At 56.4% G+C, this 16,088-nt stretch overlaps 2 protein-coding genes and 3 non-coding genes across 9 annotated transcripts; 3 read left to right on the forward strand and 2 right to left on the reverse strand.

Annotated features, from left to right (window-relative positions):
- Positions 1-1,424: 1,424 nt before the first annotated feature.
- LOC133467519 (trafficking protein particle complex subunit 14-like) lies at positions 1,425-8,573 on the forward strand. 5 transcript variants are annotated; one of them, XM_061752465.1, is made up of 13 exons: positions 1,425-1,658; positions 2,544-2,872; positions 2,961-3,056; positions 3,760-3,889; positions 4,722-4,808; positions 4,879-4,999; positions 5,122-5,269; positions 5,903-5,985; positions 6,205-6,356; positions 7,103-7,239; positions 7,393-7,471; positions 7,852-7,966; positions 8,208-8,573. In XM_061752465.1, exons 1-13 carry the CDS (start codon positions 1,463-1,465, stop codon positions 8,374-8,376), a joined length of 1,842 nt encoding a protein of 613 aa, XP_061608449.1. In that variant the 5' UTR covers positions 1,425-1,462; the 3' UTR covers positions 8,377-8,573. The 5 variants fall into 5 exon arrangements, with proteins under 5 accessions (XP_061608449.1, XP_061608448.1, XP_061608447.1 ...); XM_061752464.1 differs by having other exon boundaries at positions 8,290-8,573; XM_061752463.1 differs by having other exon boundaries at positions 4,722-5,269.
- A 299-nt stretch (positions 8,574-8,872) lies between these two features.
- Positions 8,873-8,945, forward strand: trnav-uac (transfer RNA valine (anticodon UAC)). The gene has a single exon. It is a non-coding gene; the product is annotated as a tRNA-Val (tRNA).
- Positions 8,946-9,107: 162 nt separating this feature from the next.
- trnav-uac (transfer RNA valine (anticodon UAC)) lies at positions 9,108-9,180 on the forward strand. The gene has a single exon. It is a non-coding gene; the product is annotated as a tRNA-Val (tRNA).
- Positions 9,181-9,583: 403 nt separating this feature from the next.
- On the reverse strand, positions 9,584-9,655 carry trnaa-cgc (transfer RNA alanine (anticodon CGC)). Its single transcript has one exon. It is a non-coding gene; the product is annotated as a tRNA-Ala (tRNA).
- Positions 9,656-10,635: 980 nt separating this feature from the next.
- On the reverse strand, positions 10,636-14,220 carry LOC133467713 (endosialin-like). The gene is made up of 2 exons (XM_061752891.1): positions 13,166-14,220; positions 10,636-12,930 (listed from the first exon to the last, which is right to left on the reverse strand). Exons 1-2 carry the CDS (start codon positions 14,019-14,021, stop codon positions 11,348-11,350), a joined length of 2,439 nt encoding a protein of 812 aa, XP_061608875.1. The 5' UTR covers positions 14,022-14,220; the 3' UTR covers positions 10,636-11,347.
- Between the last annotated feature and the right edge of the window lie 1,868 nt (positions 14,221-16,088).

The raw sequence follows: 16,088 nt of genomic DNA on the forward strand, positions 1-16,088 counted from the left end.
GTGTCAACGCCAAAGAGTGTACTATCAATGCAGAACATTTTGGGGGGAAAAAAAGCCCCGAAAATATTTATACCTGTGAAGGTTACTCCCAGTTCCCTTGCAATCCGCTATATGTGGAACGTATGCTTTGCTAACGATCATAACTCGGATTGATTATATGATGATTGGAAGCCGAATTTACTAAAACTGTGTTGTCTGTACGGCTGGTCTCTTCGGACAAAAGTTAAATACATATATATTATTTATTTACACTGCTGGCGACCGGTTTACGGTGTACCCCGCCTCTCGCCCGAAGATAGCGGGGAGAGGCTCCAGCATACCCGCAACCCGAGTAAGGATAAGCGGATAACACTTGTTTACCTATATGTATGAAAAAAAAAAAGGTTTTGGGAATGTGGGAGGAAAGCCCGGAGAAAAGCCACGCAGGCACCGGGAGAACGTGCCGACGCCACGCAGGGACGGAGGGATGAGGTCAGGGTTCAAGGGTCAGGGTTCAATGCAGTTCGCAACCCAAAACGTTTTTGGGTTTTTGTTTATTTGTCTTTTTCAAGAGTACAGGAAGGAATGCTAGTATGATAAGTATTCTAAGCATTACTGTAATGATGTTTTGTCACGTATTGTCCTTATTTAAAAACCTTGATTTCAATAACTGAGTTTTACAGAGCTGCAGATATAAAACATGTCAAGAATCAATAATTGTCAGACTACAATTATCATCCAGACTATAAACATCAACTATTATAACATCAAGATAGAAATGTACCAGAGACCAAAAAAAAAACGATCCTTCTCAAGTGAGAAAAGGGACAAAAAAAAAAAATCCATTACGTCATAAAAGTGTCTATGGCTGTTTTTGTTTGACCTTCTGTAGAATGTGCGAGGTTTTCACGGCCTTTTGATTTTCCCTGATCAGCTCGAGTGAGTTATTAAATCAGTTGTTGTTGTTGTTTCAATCAGGCAAAGACCTTATTTGGCTCACGTGACATCGCTCGGCATCGTTAGTACCTATCGAATTTGCCTCGAAGCTTTTCCAGCATACGCCAACCCTGTTGAAACAATTGTTCTTTTGTATCAATTAGTGTATTGTAATTAGTCAAGAGGAAAATAGGACCGGGACGTTGATCGAATCGAATGATCCACCCATTCTTCTTCCATTTGACATGATGAGCATTGTGCAGAAAGCCCCTCGACAGGGTTGAATTTGTCAACGCTTCCGATAAGTCTTTGTGTGACTTTGCTGGGAAAGAAGAAACTATTGTGCTGAAGAATCCAACGCTGCTTTCTCCAAACGTGTTCGCGTCGGGAATCGTTCACTCACTCCTGACTCCGTGGCGATTCTTGTCGTTCGGATGGATTCCAAACATTCGAACTCTTGCAGCGTGCACGTCTCCTCCACTAGATGGCGCCCCGAAGCATCCGTGGGACGTGCGCGTGTGCCATTGTTCCTCCTCCACCCGTCGCCATGGTGCAGATGATGGAGTCTCAGTGCGAGTATTTCATGTATTTCCCGGCGGTGCCCATCACGGACCTGTCCGAGCCGGCCCGGTACCGAACCCTACCGCGCCGGAGCCACCTCTACCTCGGAGAGACGGTCCGCTTCCTCCTGGTGCTGCGCTGCAGGGACGCCGGCAGGGCGACGCCGACCGAGCCGGGCCCCGGTAAGCCGACCGCAGCGGTGGCTGACAAATCCTTTCGTGACGCCTCGTTCGAAAGATAAAGCTCATCATCAGCATTTTAGTCAACGAATACGATGCGCAAATGGAAACTAACGCAAAAGGCTCCAACACAGCAAATGAGGCGAGAAAATGGCCATCGCTGCTGCACGTCATCTTCCGCAAAACAAACAAAAAGGGAGTCGACACGGAACAAACCCTTGCCGAAGTGGTTTTCATATGGAAATTGTAATCTTCCGAACCCGTCCCGTTTCCGGAGCGCTTCTCCTCGCGCGGGTCGCGGGCGTGCCGGCGCCCATCCCAGCTATCTTCGGGCGAGGGGCGGGGTGTGCGCCCTCAAGCGGCCGCCAGCCAATCGCAGGGCACAGACAAACAAACGAGCATTCGCGCTCACATTCACACATTTACAATTTCGAGAAATCCCAAAGCTGGTCCCGCGTACCTAGTTGTCGAGGGGGGGTTTGTCAACTCTAAATTTAGGAAAGGTTATCCGAGTCTTGGAATGCGCGTGCTCGCTTGTTCAGAAACAGGACACGTTCCGTGGTCGTGTAGAATGCTGAGGTGGAAACGCCAAATGCGCCGTCGAGAGCGTCCGTCATTGAGCGCCCACTCCGCAGAACTGGTCAGCCGAGGCTCGGCTCGGGAATAGCAAAACCTCCGCAAATAACTGAAGCCCATTTTCATTTCATTCAACAATAAGCGGGGATAAACCACTAATAAGCATTTTTGGGGTTGAACAATAGCAATCATTATAAAAAGGGGGGCGGGGGTACGTAGGAGTAAATGGACTCCTTACGAGCTGGGTCGCAGGACAAATTCAAGTCCCGGCCGGCGCGGATGGCGGCGTAACGTGGCCGCCCGTTCCAACAGGGGGCGATGCGTCGGCGGGATTCGGGAGCGAGTCGTGCAGCGGTCGGGCCTGGCGCGAGCTGGCCGGCTCGCTGCGCGCGGTGGCCAGCGTGAGCCCGGGCGAGGGCGGGCGCCGCCGGGCCGGCCGGCGCCAGCGCGACTACGGCGGCGACGGCGACGGCGACGACGACGACGACGACGACGACTACGTGGCGGCGGCGGAGGCGGCCGTCGCGGCGCTGGGCAGCAGGGTGGACTCGCGATGTCGGACCTTCCGGGACTGCGAGCCGCTGCTCATCCGCAACTCGCGCGGCCCGGCCGGCCGGGAGTTCCGCAGGGCGCCGGTCCAGGTCGGTGGAGAATGTGCGAGAAGTCCACGCCACGGTGACGTGAGGAACGTCTGAGCGCTTGTCTGTCTTTGTCTTCCGCCCCGCGCAGTCTCCTCTGGACGAGCCCGTGGTTCTGGCAGACGAGGTCATCTTCCCCCTCACCGTCTCCTTGGACAAGCTGCCCGTCGGCACCGTCAAAGTCAAGGTGGCTCCTCACGTTGTCCGCATTTCATCATTTCGTTTCTGTCCGTGCGCAGCCACGTCCGGTGTCCAATGTCCGGTCCTCGCTCGTCTTCGCGCGACCTTCGGTACGAGGCCAATACGCCGAGCGCGTAAGAGCGAGAACAAACGGTTTGACTGAAACGGAGGGAACGCCGTAGCGTCGGCGCAAACAACGGAAAGCCGCCGGGGCAAAAATGTTGAAATAGACAGCTTCGCGACGGGCGATAGACAAAAATCGGGAGAAGGAGATCGAAATGACACGAGTTCAGCAAGCGCGACAAAACAAGATCAACGGAGACTGCGGGCTCACACGGGTGCCAAACGAGGAAAGAAAACGCCAGAAGGAAACGAGCGCACCAAGATGGACGACGACGAGTCGAGCGACTTCGATCGACTCCGATCTCCAGCGACCTGCTCGGTTCTCGCGGAGACGTGAGCGGACAACTCGCAACCGGTCAGAGACGCCCTCAGCTTCACGCGTGCTACGATTTCACATCGGCATTCAATACCGCATAACTCGGCGCGATGTTTTCAGAAGCCATTCCAGTCCGTCTGTCGGACGTCTGACAATCTTTGACCGCCTTCGCTAGTACGTGTGCGGAAGTCGCTTTGTCTTCAAGTATCCGTCGGAGGCATTCTCTTCGCCAATCGGGTTTGTCTTCCAACGTCCCGCGTGTGCTTCTCAGGTGATGGTCACGGTGTGGAAGGAGGAGGCGGAGCCAGTGGAGGTGCGGGACTCGGGCTACCTGAGCGTCCTGCAGCAGCGAGAGCCGTCGCTCACCTTCAGACACGACCTGAACACCTTCAAGGCTCAAGGTTGGCGTCTTCGCCACATTTGTGCTCGTTTGGTTAACCTCGACGCATCCGGGCGAGGCGACGGAGAACAGATTCACAGCAGAGTGAAACAAAGCAAACACAAAGAAATGCTCGACAAACGCTACCATTTCCTGTAGCTCCGACATAAAGCATAGCATACGACCAATGAAAGGTTAGCATAACAGTCCAAAGACAGGTGCGGCAATCGCTCGCTACCTTTTGAAACGATGGTACGCAGATGAATGAGGTGACTTTTCGGATTTGTTGTAGCGTTTTCCAGCCGTTCGGGGGCAGAGAATCGAAAAGCCCCAAAGTAGCGCAGACTCGAGGTTAGCAAAAGTGCTGGCGCGGAGAGCAGAGCGCCGAGGAGAGAAACGCGGAGCGGCGAATTTGTGTCTGCGTGAAAGAAGTTCACTTGACAGTGGTCAGCGCCAGCGGGTGACCACGCGGACGGCGGCGTGCGGCCGTACGGCGTCAAAAGGGAAGCGGTGCGTTCATTTGAGCGTATCCGCTAGCGTGTTCTTCGGGCCGCGACCCCCAGCCCGTGACCTTCGGCGAGGGTAGGACAGGGAGATCGACCGCCATACCGAGTCCGCGTCACTGCCGAGGCCGCACCGATACGCCCGTCGATCCCCAGGTACTGGATCTCCTTGCCACCCGACGGAACCGCAGCACCGGACCTCCATTAATTCCGTCCCGAAAGGTTACGAGCAGGTTCGCAGGGGACAAAAGAATTGGAAACGCGGTGCACCCTCGCCAGCGCGGTTTACGTTCCGTCGGCCAGCGCGAGTCGTCGCGTTCCTCACGCGTGTCCGCGCTTGTCTCCGCCCAGTGAGCACCACCTTGACCGTCCTGCCGCCTCCCGCCGTGCGCTGCAAGCTGATGAGCGTCTCGGGGCGCCACCTGGCCGTGCTGAAAGGTATAGCGCGCCGCCACGCCGGCACGTCGGGCTGCCGCCGAAGTGACTTTGCTCTTCTGCTCCCGCTCAGTGCTGAACAAGTCGTCCCAGGAGGAGGTGAGCGTGAGGGACGTTCGCATTCTGCCGGACCTCAACGCCTCTTACCTTCCCGTGATGCCCGACGGCTCCGTGCTGCTGGTGGACAACGTTTGGTGCGTATGCTCTCGGCTCTCGTAACGACTCGAAAGTCTCAAAGCGGGAGCCCCCGGACGATCACGAGGGGCTCCGAAAAGTCGGAGACGTGCGGCGTTAACGGCCGCGCGACCCGCCGCAGCCACCGTTCGGGCGAGGTGGGCATGGCGTCTTTCTGCAAGGTGGACAGCGTGGCGTGCCGCCTTCCCAGCACGCTCGGGGCCCTGGAGGAGCACGACTTCCTGTTCCGGCTGCACCTCAACGACATGCCGCAGGATGAGTCCAACGAGGTGCGTTTGGGACGAATGGCGTCGCGCGCGTTGAGCTCGTTGCGCTGTTGCGAAGCCGATGTTCAATTCTTTTGGATTTTCAACTTAAATGCCAATTGCCAACGTACGTCATCTCGAGCCACTTCGCACACCGCACGGGGCAGCTAGCTACAGAAGCACGCGTCGCGCACACGAAGCCCTCAACCGCACCGCCGCGTCCCAATCGACGCCGCTCCCCGAAAAGGTCGGCGGAGCGGCCTCTGGGGTGAAGTTGCAAAATCAACCGCGGCCACAGGTGAGCTACGTTAATGTGACACTTTAGCTCACCGCTAGCACGAACGCCGCTTCCTGCGGGTTAGGCGTTTAATTGAGCAAACAATAAAGTCGCAGACATTCCGGAGACCGCTTTGGGGTCGCGCAAAAACTCAAAGTAGTCCAGCCAACTAACGCAGGTACGGATAGCGAGCGTGCCGACGTGGGTTGCGGCACGGCAGCGAGGCGACTGGACTCCGCTTGCTTAACCCGAGTACACGCTCGACTTGTTTGAAGGTCGAACGGTCGACATTGAAAGCTGAAGGTTAAGACTCCGGACTTAGTTGTGCCTCGCACACACGCCATGTGACCCGCTGGCACCTCTTGTGTCCTTTCGCTCAGGGCATGGAGGTTCCGCTGGTTGCCGCGCTGCAGTGGTCGACTCCCAAGATGCCGTTCACCAACTGCATCTACACCCACTACAGGTAGGAGCGCCGCCACGCGGCTCCCGAGGCCGAGGCGGGAGAGCGCGCTCGAGTCCAAACGTTGTGATTGGATGAGCCGCTCGAATCCCACTCGGAGTCAGCGCCCGTTCGCGCGGAGTAATAAATGCTCAAGTCGAGTACAGAGACCTGAAAAAGGTCGTCGAGGACCGCCGCAAAGCATTCGCGCTTGGTCACTTCCCCCCACTGTACGTCTGCCAGGTTGCCGAGCGTCCGTCTGGACCGGCCGAGGTTCGTGATGACGGCCAGCTGCCCCGGCGCCGTCAAGGTCAAGGAGCACTTCAAGGTCAAATACGTGTTGCTCAACAACCTGCAGGACTTCCTCTCCGTGCGGCTCGTCTGGACACCCGAGGGTGGGTTTGGCTTTTGCGGCGTCCTCTAGTGGTTGCGTGCGGAAACAAACCCCAATACGGCGCTACCTCGACTGACGACTTCCCCGATTGTTAGCGACGTATATTTAAGCGCAAACGGTGGAGTAAGACATACGGACGGACATTGTGAAGTGGATTGGTCTTGACACGCAGATGGCAAGGGACAGACGTGCTGTTTTATTTGGATCCACGCAGAACAACGTTTGAGCTCGTTGCGATCCTCTAGCGCGCTGCGTGCAAACTTCACGACAGATAATGTAACAATCCTCACAGCCAGGCATCTATTCTTTATCATCTGCAAAGATGACGTCTCCATGTGCACTGCGATGGACCCCGTTGGACCGCCAATCGGGAAAATCGGGGGGCTAATTGACAAACATTAGCATTGCGTTGAATTTCTTTTTGTAACCCCAAAATATTTTTGAATGAGTAGAGATAGGTGTTTTGGGGGGGGGGGGGTTGTTGCCCCCCCCCCGCCCCAAAGAAAGACCAAGACAAAGGGGAAAAAAATGACCCAAAATCTGCAAAGTATGTGGGGTCCACCGTTTGTCTGTATGTCAGTGTTATACTGCCCCCAGGTGGCCGAGGCACACACACCAGAGGGAGCGGCACAATGTTCACTCAATCGAAGCAAAAAGTCTGTCCAAAACACTTGATTTGCCCACACTGTTTCGTTATGTCATGACTGTTTGTTTATTTTTCTCAAGTCTATTTGTGTGTTTTGTCAGGACGCGGTCAGAGCGAGGACGCCGCGCTCTCTGCGGTGGTGTGCCGCACCCCCCTCAGCAATTTGGGCCAATGTCGCAAAGGCTGCACGCTGACCTTCAGCGTGGCCTTCCAGATCCTCCGTCCGGGACTATACGAGGTACCGACCGCGGACATCGTTGATTTTAGCGGCTTCCGTAATGCAAAGCGTGTCCTCGCTAACGACGAGAAGAGCGGCGGAGTAGCCGCTCCGCTCTAGAAAACGGCCGGATGGACGGACGGACGGATGATCCGGACCTCCTTGTCTCCTCAGCTGAGTCAGCACATGAAGCTCAAGCTCCAGTTCACGGCGTCCGTGTCCAACCCGCCGCCCGACGCCAGGCCGCTCTCACGTAAGCGCACGTCGCGAGACGTGAACTCGCTGGACGGGGTGGAAATGTTAGGCCGATGTTTCGCAGATATGAAGTGGAAGTTAGGTCATTCCAGGTCGCCGAAAAGTTGACGTTAATCAGATGTGAAGTGGACGTGAGGTAAACGTCAAGTAGGCGTTAACGTAGACGTTAGGCGCATGTTAAACAGACGTTGCGTGAACGTTTGGTTAACGTTGTGGAAATGTGAGCTCCTACCTCGTTTTTGTTAAGTCGAAGTTAGAGCGACATTTATTAGACGTCAGGGAGACACGAAGTCGACGCGTTGCTGCGCTTCCGCTCGAACGCGGCCCGTCGCCGTCTGCTCAATAAAGTTACCCGACTGCCGATGTGCATCCGCTCAGGAAAGAACAGCCCGTCCAGCCCGGCGATGCGAGACCTGCTGGACCGCCACCAGGCCAGTTTGGGTCGCTCCCAGTCCTTCTCCCACCAGCAGCCGTCTCGCTCGCACATCATGAGGTGAGAACTTTGAAAGAAAAAATGCACTGTACAGTGAACCCCCGTTTATCGTGGGGGATATATTCCGGATACGTCCGCCGCCAGTTTGGGGGGATTTTCCCATAATCCTTCGCTACTTCTAAAAAAGGATTATTTCAAAATGCGCGACAAAGCCGTGCCGCAAACGACGAACCGCGATATCGCGGGGCTTCACTGTACTCGCTCGTCGACCGGCCGTCGCTCATACGTGCGCGCGGCTCAGGACGGGCAGCGCCATGGAGCGGCGCGCCATCACGCCCCCGGTGGGCTCCCCGGTGGGCCGGCCGCTCTACTTGCCCCCGCAGGACAAAAGCCTTCTGTCGCTGGACAAGATCGCCAAGCGGGAGTGTAAAGTTCTGGTGGTGGATCCGGGACGCGAGGGGAACATCTAGGACGGCCGGCGCAACGTTGAAGACGCCTGCGAGGTCATCGGAAAAGGACGTGGAGAGCCCGTGCAAAAGTATCGCATCCAAAGTTGAATGGAGTACTTGATTTAGTCGTCGTAGCGGCATTGCGCAGAAGGACATTGAGGAGGTCGTTTCTTTCAGTGTTGTCAAGCCACAAAACACACAATAAAGCTTGAAATTCATCTTGGTTCTGTGCATGAACAAAACCATTCCTACATGAATCAAATCAAACAAAATAAAGCCGATGTTACAAAACAAACGCTTGGTCGTATAGTGGTACAAATAGTAATAGCGATGAATATCCATTGGATCAAACCGCAAGAAGGAAAGCAACAAAAGACACACGTGACCTGCATGACGGCGGCACGGCAGAGGAACGGATATCCGGGTGAAATGGCCTTTTGGTTTTGGTCTCGGGCACCACCACCATTGTGCTCCGTTACCTCTCCATATATCTATATATCCGTACACCTTCACTGACGGTTCCATAGTGTAGCGGTTATCACGTCTGCTTTACACGCAGAAGGTCCTGGGTTCGAGCCCCAGTGGAACCAAGCGTACTTTTTGTTTCTCGTGTCGATTATTATAAAAACGCAAAAAGTTACAAGAAGGTAACAGAAATGGAACACTGCGTCTGCGCGGTGACGTCACACAACTGGTCACGTTGTCAAAGTGCGTTCATATGTATCGTCATGGGAACGCAAGAGTACACTGTCGGTTCCATAGTGTAGCGGTTATCACGTCTGCTTTACACGCAGAAGGTCCTGGGTTCGAGCCCCAGTGGAACCAGTTTTTTCACTAATTAAAAAAAAAAAAAACACTTGCAAGCGAGATAAACACTTAGTGGACATTGTATACTTGATAATGTTATAAGTAGTTTCTATATGTGCAGTGAATATTATCCATTCAACTGTCCTAGACATTTATATTATTATCCATATTTATGCCTCTCAATTTGCTGTTGTGTGACTGTATGTGACTATATTATCAGCGCATTTCCGTTTGGTTATTCTAATGTATTTAGCTGCTTTCAATGTGCAGGAGAACTATTTTGCACCGATGTTGCGCATGGGACGAGACGTTCCATAGACTATACGCATTGGCTGTATTATAATTCATCGTTATGTAATTACATAATGATTCATTTGAAAACCATTGTGAACAATGTCGTAATGGTGATGCTGCTACAAAATGGAGATGCCGGGGATTGAACCCGGGACCTCATACATGCGAAGCATGCGCTCTACCACTGAGCTACATCCCCACGTGACCACCGAGGTGGCAAAATGATGAGCTAGCTTCCGCTTTGCTGAACGTTTTGGTTGCGGAGCTTCGTTTCATTTGAAGCCGCAAAGGATGCTGGGACGAGCTCCAGCGCCGATATGAACACGAGCTGACGCCAGCGCAACGTAGCAGCGCAGCTAACCGACGTGACTACGTGGCGGCCATGTTGGCGAGGTCGACGTTCCCATCGAAGGCGACGTTGAAATTCAGTAGGAACTTGCTCATTTTCAACCGACATTTATGAGCTTTCCTTTTTTTGTTTCGTTGTCAACGCCAAAGCGCGTACTACCAATACAGAATATTTGGGGAAAAAAAGCAAAACATGATTGTATTGACCTGTGAAGGGTTACTCCTAAATGCATAGCTACCGGTGTCATCCTCATATGTTTGTGACGTCATTGTCGGTTTGATTTGCATTCAACTCAGTGATTCTTTAGCGCAGTGCTAGTGCTAGCTACACTTGTTTAGGAGACAGTAGCGTGCGGATAGAAATCATGTTCATAGCTCATTTGTAAGCAACCTGTAAGTTTCCACGATGTGTCCCATTTACACCAAGGTCGCCAGAATTGCGGTGATTCCCAACCTTTATTGAGCCGAGGCACATATTTCCCATTTGAAAAATCGCAAACAAAAATGTCACTAAAAGGCAATTATACACTTTGTGCCATCTAATAAAAGAGCATTTATTTGTTCTATCTGTCGTTATATGCCGCTGGCGTAGATAGAAGAACAAAGAGACATTCTTTTTTGTCAATAAATATTCTGACCAATGAAGTGAAATTTGATCATTTCCCGCGGCACACTGCTTGGGAATCACTGCAAGAGCAAATGCTAATGTAGCATCTTTTCAACCGATCGGAAGCGAGCGGCGAAGGCTCCGGTGTGCGCCGGCTCGAACGGCGCCCGTGGCGATTCGTCTGACGGAACGCGCCGTCAGGGGTTAGTCTATCACCAGACACGTTTGTTGAAGTCCTTTTATTGTTTTTCAAAACGGGGGGAACACAAGTGCTTTATTTACAGAAGGCGTGCGACAGACAAAGTCGGCCCAGCGGTGGTCTTGTGATGACGTGTCACGCGTCACGTGACCATACCACGCGACCGTGTGACGCGGTATGCAATATATGAGCTCGTCACGTGACCGTGACACGTCACGTGCCCACATCCCCTCGCCGTGCTACGTGACCTGTCATGTGACCGCATCGCACGTGACGATGACCTCGTGACACGCTCAAGTATGCGTTATTAGGATTCCCACCGAGTTTGCAGGCAGGCAGGACACGCCCCGCTGCGGCACGATTGGCTCCTGTGTCGCGGGAAGGGCAGGCCTTGCAGATGTAACGAGATGGCCAGCCCAAACGCGTCACGTTTGCATGAAATAAACAATAAACAGACATTTGTTTGGGTTCAGGGCGAAGGCGTTGGGTTAGGCTTAGCGGGAAACATTAACGCCGCCGCACTTGAGTCCAAAACTTCCTCTCCCGTCAGTAGGGCGTGTTTTTGCCCGGGATACAGCAGCCAATGGTAGTGCAGCGGCGTGTGTCCTGGAGCCAGTAATATCGGAGCAGGGCGTGTCCTGCCCGGAAACGAGGTGGGAACCCTAATCACGCTTGTGTGACACACGGGAGACGTGTCACATGACAATGTCACGCGTGGGAGCGTTTCCCTGTCAGCGTCACGCTCGTCCTTTGGGCTCGGCGCTGTTGAGGTTGGGCGTGGGGAGGATCCAGCGGCAGCATTCCGACAGGCGCATGTTCTTGTCCACGGCGCAGCTGGTGCAGTAGACGATGCCCAGTGCCAACATCACCACCAGGAACACGCAGAGCGGCACCAACAGCGCCACCAGCAGCCAGCTCTTGTCATGTTTGACCTTGCCGCGGTCGCGTTCGCCTTCGCCTTCTTGACCTCCAGCCGCAGGGCGGCCTCCCTCGCCGTCGCTCTCGCGTGTGGCGGGCGGCCGCTCCGTCCGGTACCCCCTCCGCGAGGGGGCGTCCCATCGGTGCCGGCGCTCGTCGGAGTCGGCGGTTTCGGGGACGTCAAGGTCGGGCCGAGCGGTGCGCGGGCCTTCGCGGTCCGGATCCGGCGCGTGGGCCGGGTCGGTGGGGTCCGGGGTCATAGTGGAGTATTCTTCGTCGGCGGGCGTCGGCCGGCAACCGAGTCCGTCGGCTCGCAGCTCGTAACCGTCGTCGCAGTAACACTGGTAGCTGCCGACGTAGTTGAGACACTGCTGCTGGCAGGGCGACGCCCCCACGCACTCGTCCACGTCCCGGCACGTGCCGTCGCCCGACGGCCGGTAACCGTGGCGACAGGCGCAGGCGAAGGAGCCCTCGGTGTTCCGGCAGGCGCCCTCGCAGCTCCCCTCGTCCTCGCACTCGTCCACGTCCACGCACTCGCCCTCGTCGTCGGCTCGGTAGCCGGCGTGACACGCGCAGTGAAAGGTTCCGGGCACGTTGACGCACGCCTGCGGGCACGGCCGCTGCCGGCACTCGTCCACGTCGGAACACCGACGCCCGTCCGGGCCCATTTGGTACCCCGGAGGACACGTGCAACGGACCCCCCGGGACGTTTCTACGCAGTCGTACTCGCAGCCCGTGGCCTCGCACGCCGCTTTGAGGCGGGGCGGCTCGCTGGGCGCGGCGGCGTCTGAAGAAGAGGAAAGCTCGGGAGGGTCCGTGGGGTCCAAGGGGTCCAGGTGGCAGCTGTAGCCGTCCTCGGCGAGCGTGTATCCTTCCGAGCAGTAGCAGTAGTAGTCCGAGTCCGTGTTCTGGCAGTGTTGCTGGCACCCGTGGTCCGTGCCGCACCGCTCACGGTCGGGCGGCGGCGCGCGGGCCCCGCAGAGCGGCGCGTCCCGGGACCAGCCCACCGACCCGTCGTCTCTCTCCACGCACAGCGCCGTCTGCTCGGCGGGGGCGGGGGCGTCTGCCTCCGAGGGCCGGGGCGGACACGCGAGGGCGGCCACCGAGCCGTACGGCACGTGGGTCAGCGTCCGGCTGGTCAGCCGGAACGGCGTGGAGTAAGCGGCCGCCCCCTGCCCCTCGTCCTCCAGGGGCGGGCACATGCCCTCGGAGGGGTACTGGCACACGAAGCCGTCCAGCGCCAGACCGCACGAGCCGTCCAACCACTTGAAGTTGTCGCCGTCGTGGGTGTCGCGGCGGGCGCCGTCCGCCGTGTTCACCGTCACGGCCACGCATCGTGGCGCCGCGCAGGCGCCCGCCGCCTCCTCGCGCAGCCAGTTGGTGAACTGACCCTCCTGGTCGCCTGCGGGGGGCGCAACAAACACCACAAAGTCACAGCACCAACCACTAAAACGTCACACTCCAATCGAGTTCAATGGAATCGAAAGCCATCGAGTCCATTTTGCTCCAATCGAACGTCGCCGATTCCACTCGACTCTGATGTCATCCAACACCGTCGAATCAAATCTACTGATGCATTCGTGAACAATTCCACACACACTTTCGCTTTACCTCATCGACAAGTTTTGGCATCTTACCTGTGACCCACACGAATCCGCGCAGCGGTCGCACGGCGGAGCACTGGCGCGGCGCCCGGTGCAGCCCGATCCACAGGCGCAGGCGCACCCGAGCGCCGTGCGGCTCCGCGCCCGCCAGCAGCCGGTGGACGGCGTCGGCGGCCTGGCGGTCGTGCAGCGTCGCCAGCGTCCCGCCGCGCTCCCGGCAGCTGCGCCCCGCCTCCCGGAAGGTTCTCCGCTGCGTGAAGACGGCCAAGCATCCGCGCGAGTGGCACAGCGCGTCCTTCTCCTCCAGCTCGGCGGCGGCGGCGGCGGCGCGCCCTCCGCCGGCCACGAGGCACAGCAGCAGCCAGGCCCGAAGCGGCCCCATCGGAAAGTCAAAAAAAATCAAGAAAAAGCGAAGAAGAAGAAGAAGAACCACAAGCAGAAGCTGCACAAGTCGGATCTTAATTGTGTCTTTTGCTTTGCAGAAATGAGGGGAGCAGTTGATCTGTGTCGCTCGCCTCTGCAGAGTTCGCCTGCGACTGAAGGGGAGGACGGAGGGCTGGAAGGCTTTGCGGGCGGCCGCGGAGGAGGGGGGGGCTTCTTTTGCTTCGTCGAGGAAAAAGAATGGTGTGTTTTTGGAAGAGGGGGCTGCAAGAAGTGGAATAAAACCTGGTTCACTCAGTGTGTGTGTCTGTGTGTGCGCGCGCTGAGGGTTTGGGGGAGTTATGAAAACCATATGTCTCTCACACACACACACACACCAGAGTGGAAAGTGTTTGTCATCTGAGCGACATGAAAGCATCCGACTCCGTGCCATCTTCATCTTCATCTTCATCACGCGTGTGTGCTGTTGCACATGAGAGTACGAGAGATAATGTGAGAGTGCGCGCATGTGTGTGTGTTTGCGTGTCGCCTGGGAAACAGGAAATGGCAGATGTGCATCAGGATGGTCTCGGAGGCGTGTTTTGGGGTCAGGGTCAAGCCGGACCACCCCTCCTCGTGTGTGCGCTCAGTAGGACAGAAGCAGCAGCACACGAGCAAAAAGAAAACCTGAGGATCCCGAAGAGCCTTCTGGCCTTGCTCCGCCTCCGCCTACGCCCCCCCCCCCCTCCTCTTCCTCCTCTCTCCCCCTCTTCTTCCTCACCCCGACCCTCCCGCCGCCGGCCGGCCGGCCGAGCCGTCGGTCCGTCGGTTTCTCGCCGTCTGCTTTCTCCATCGTCCTCTCACGCATTCCACCGCGGCGATGGATCTCGCAGACGCGCTCCCCGTTGCGGCCCTCCTTCCAGAGGTGAAGCGGAAGCCCCGCCCGCAGGAAGTTCATCAACGTGTCGGACTTCGTGGGCCGACTTTTTGAGGACGTTCCTCAGCGCACGAAGCCGACTTCCTCGAGAAATGCTCGGAGGAGTGCGCTGTGGAAGATCAAGAGCAGCGTGATGACCAAAGTGAACGCCAATCGCACCTGAGACCTTGTCGCACTAACGCGGCACCTGACGTTTCAGGGTGTCGAGACTTTTGTCGCCCCGCTTTAACGCATCCTCGTCAGCGTGTGTTTTGTGCCGTCCCACCGTTTCCCTCTGAGAATCCCGTTGGGGTTTTCCGAGAGGGCGGGGTACCGGGCGGCTGTTCGGTCCCCGCACGACCGGCGTCGCGGGCCGGCCTCCGTCGAGGCTGCCCTTTGTCACCGGTTCCGTTCATAAACTTTATGGACCGGTGACCTCGGCGTTCCGTTCCGTTGGCTTCATCGAGCCGCAATCTCCAACTCTCGCCGGAGCGGTTCGCGGCCGAGATGAGAATCGGCACCTCCGGACCTGAGACCGTGGTCCTCGGTGGGAAAAGGGGGGCGTGGCCTCTCCGGGTCGGGGTTGAGATCCCGGCCCGGGCGGAGGAGCTCAAGTATCTCGGGGTCTTGCTGACGAGCGACGGAAGCTCGACGGGCTCTGTCGCGGTCAAGCAGGATTCGCCGTTTAGCGCTCGATCTGCGTTTTGCTCCCCGCAGCTCGTGACCCAAACAACAAGATGGCGGATACAAGCGGCCCAAAATGAGTTTCCTCCGAGTCCGGCCGCTGCTCCTCCGCATCGAGCGGCGCCGGACGGCACCCGGTTAGGGCGCCTCCCCGGCGAGGCGTTCGTGGCCGGAGAGACGGCCGTCCCCCGGAAGGGTTGGACCGAGTGGCCGGGGAGAGGGAAGTCCGGGCTCGCGACCCGACCTCGGATAAGCGGGAGAAGTTAGAGGGATGCGCGAAAATCTGAAAATAAATGCCATTCAAATTGGCATGAAAGAATATTTATCGGCGGACGACCGGTTAGAGCGTCAGCCTCACAGTTCTTAGGACCCGGGTTCAATCCCCGGCCCCGCCTGTGTGGAGTTTGCACGTTCTCCCCGTGCCTGCGTGGCTTTTCTGCGGGCGCTCCGGTTTCCTCCCACATCGCAAAAACATGCATGCTAGGTTAAGTGAAGACTCTAAATTGCCCGTAGGTGTGAATGGTTGTTTGTTTGTATGTGCCCTGCGATGGGCTGGCGACCGGTTCAGGGCGTGCCCCGCCTCCTGCCCGATGACAGCTGGGATGGACTCCGGCACGCCCGCGACCCCAGTGAAGAGAAGCGCGACAGAAAATGGATGGATGGATGGATATTGCTCTCTGAAAAAATCACGTTCCATGAAAATGGGGGTAGGACACCCCCCCTCCGAAAAATAGATCAAAACGAACCCAAAAATCAGCAAATAGGTGAGTTTGCGGCTGCCGAATGGCAAATATGCAGAACGCTGGTATACGAGCTTTACTTTGAAGACTTTACATTGGAGCTAAATGTCACTTTTCGGCTCATCCCACGAAAAGATCCCCCAAACATGCGCCGGATGACTCTTCGTACGCCGGGATGACAAATGCTTCGTTTACAAATAATTTTCCGTCGGAAGAATTCATTTCATGCGAAGTTAGCAGCGTTCGTGTTTGTTTT

Source organism: Phyllopteryx taeniolatus, chromosome 17 (genome assembly GCF_024500385.1).
Source record: "Phyllopteryx taeniolatus isolate TA_2022b chromosome 17, UOR_Ptae_1.2, whole genome shotgun sequence".
Classification (NCBI taxonomy): domain Eukaryota; kingdom Metazoa; phylum Chordata; class Actinopteri; order Syngnathiformes; family Syngnathidae; genus Phyllopteryx; species Phyllopteryx taeniolatus.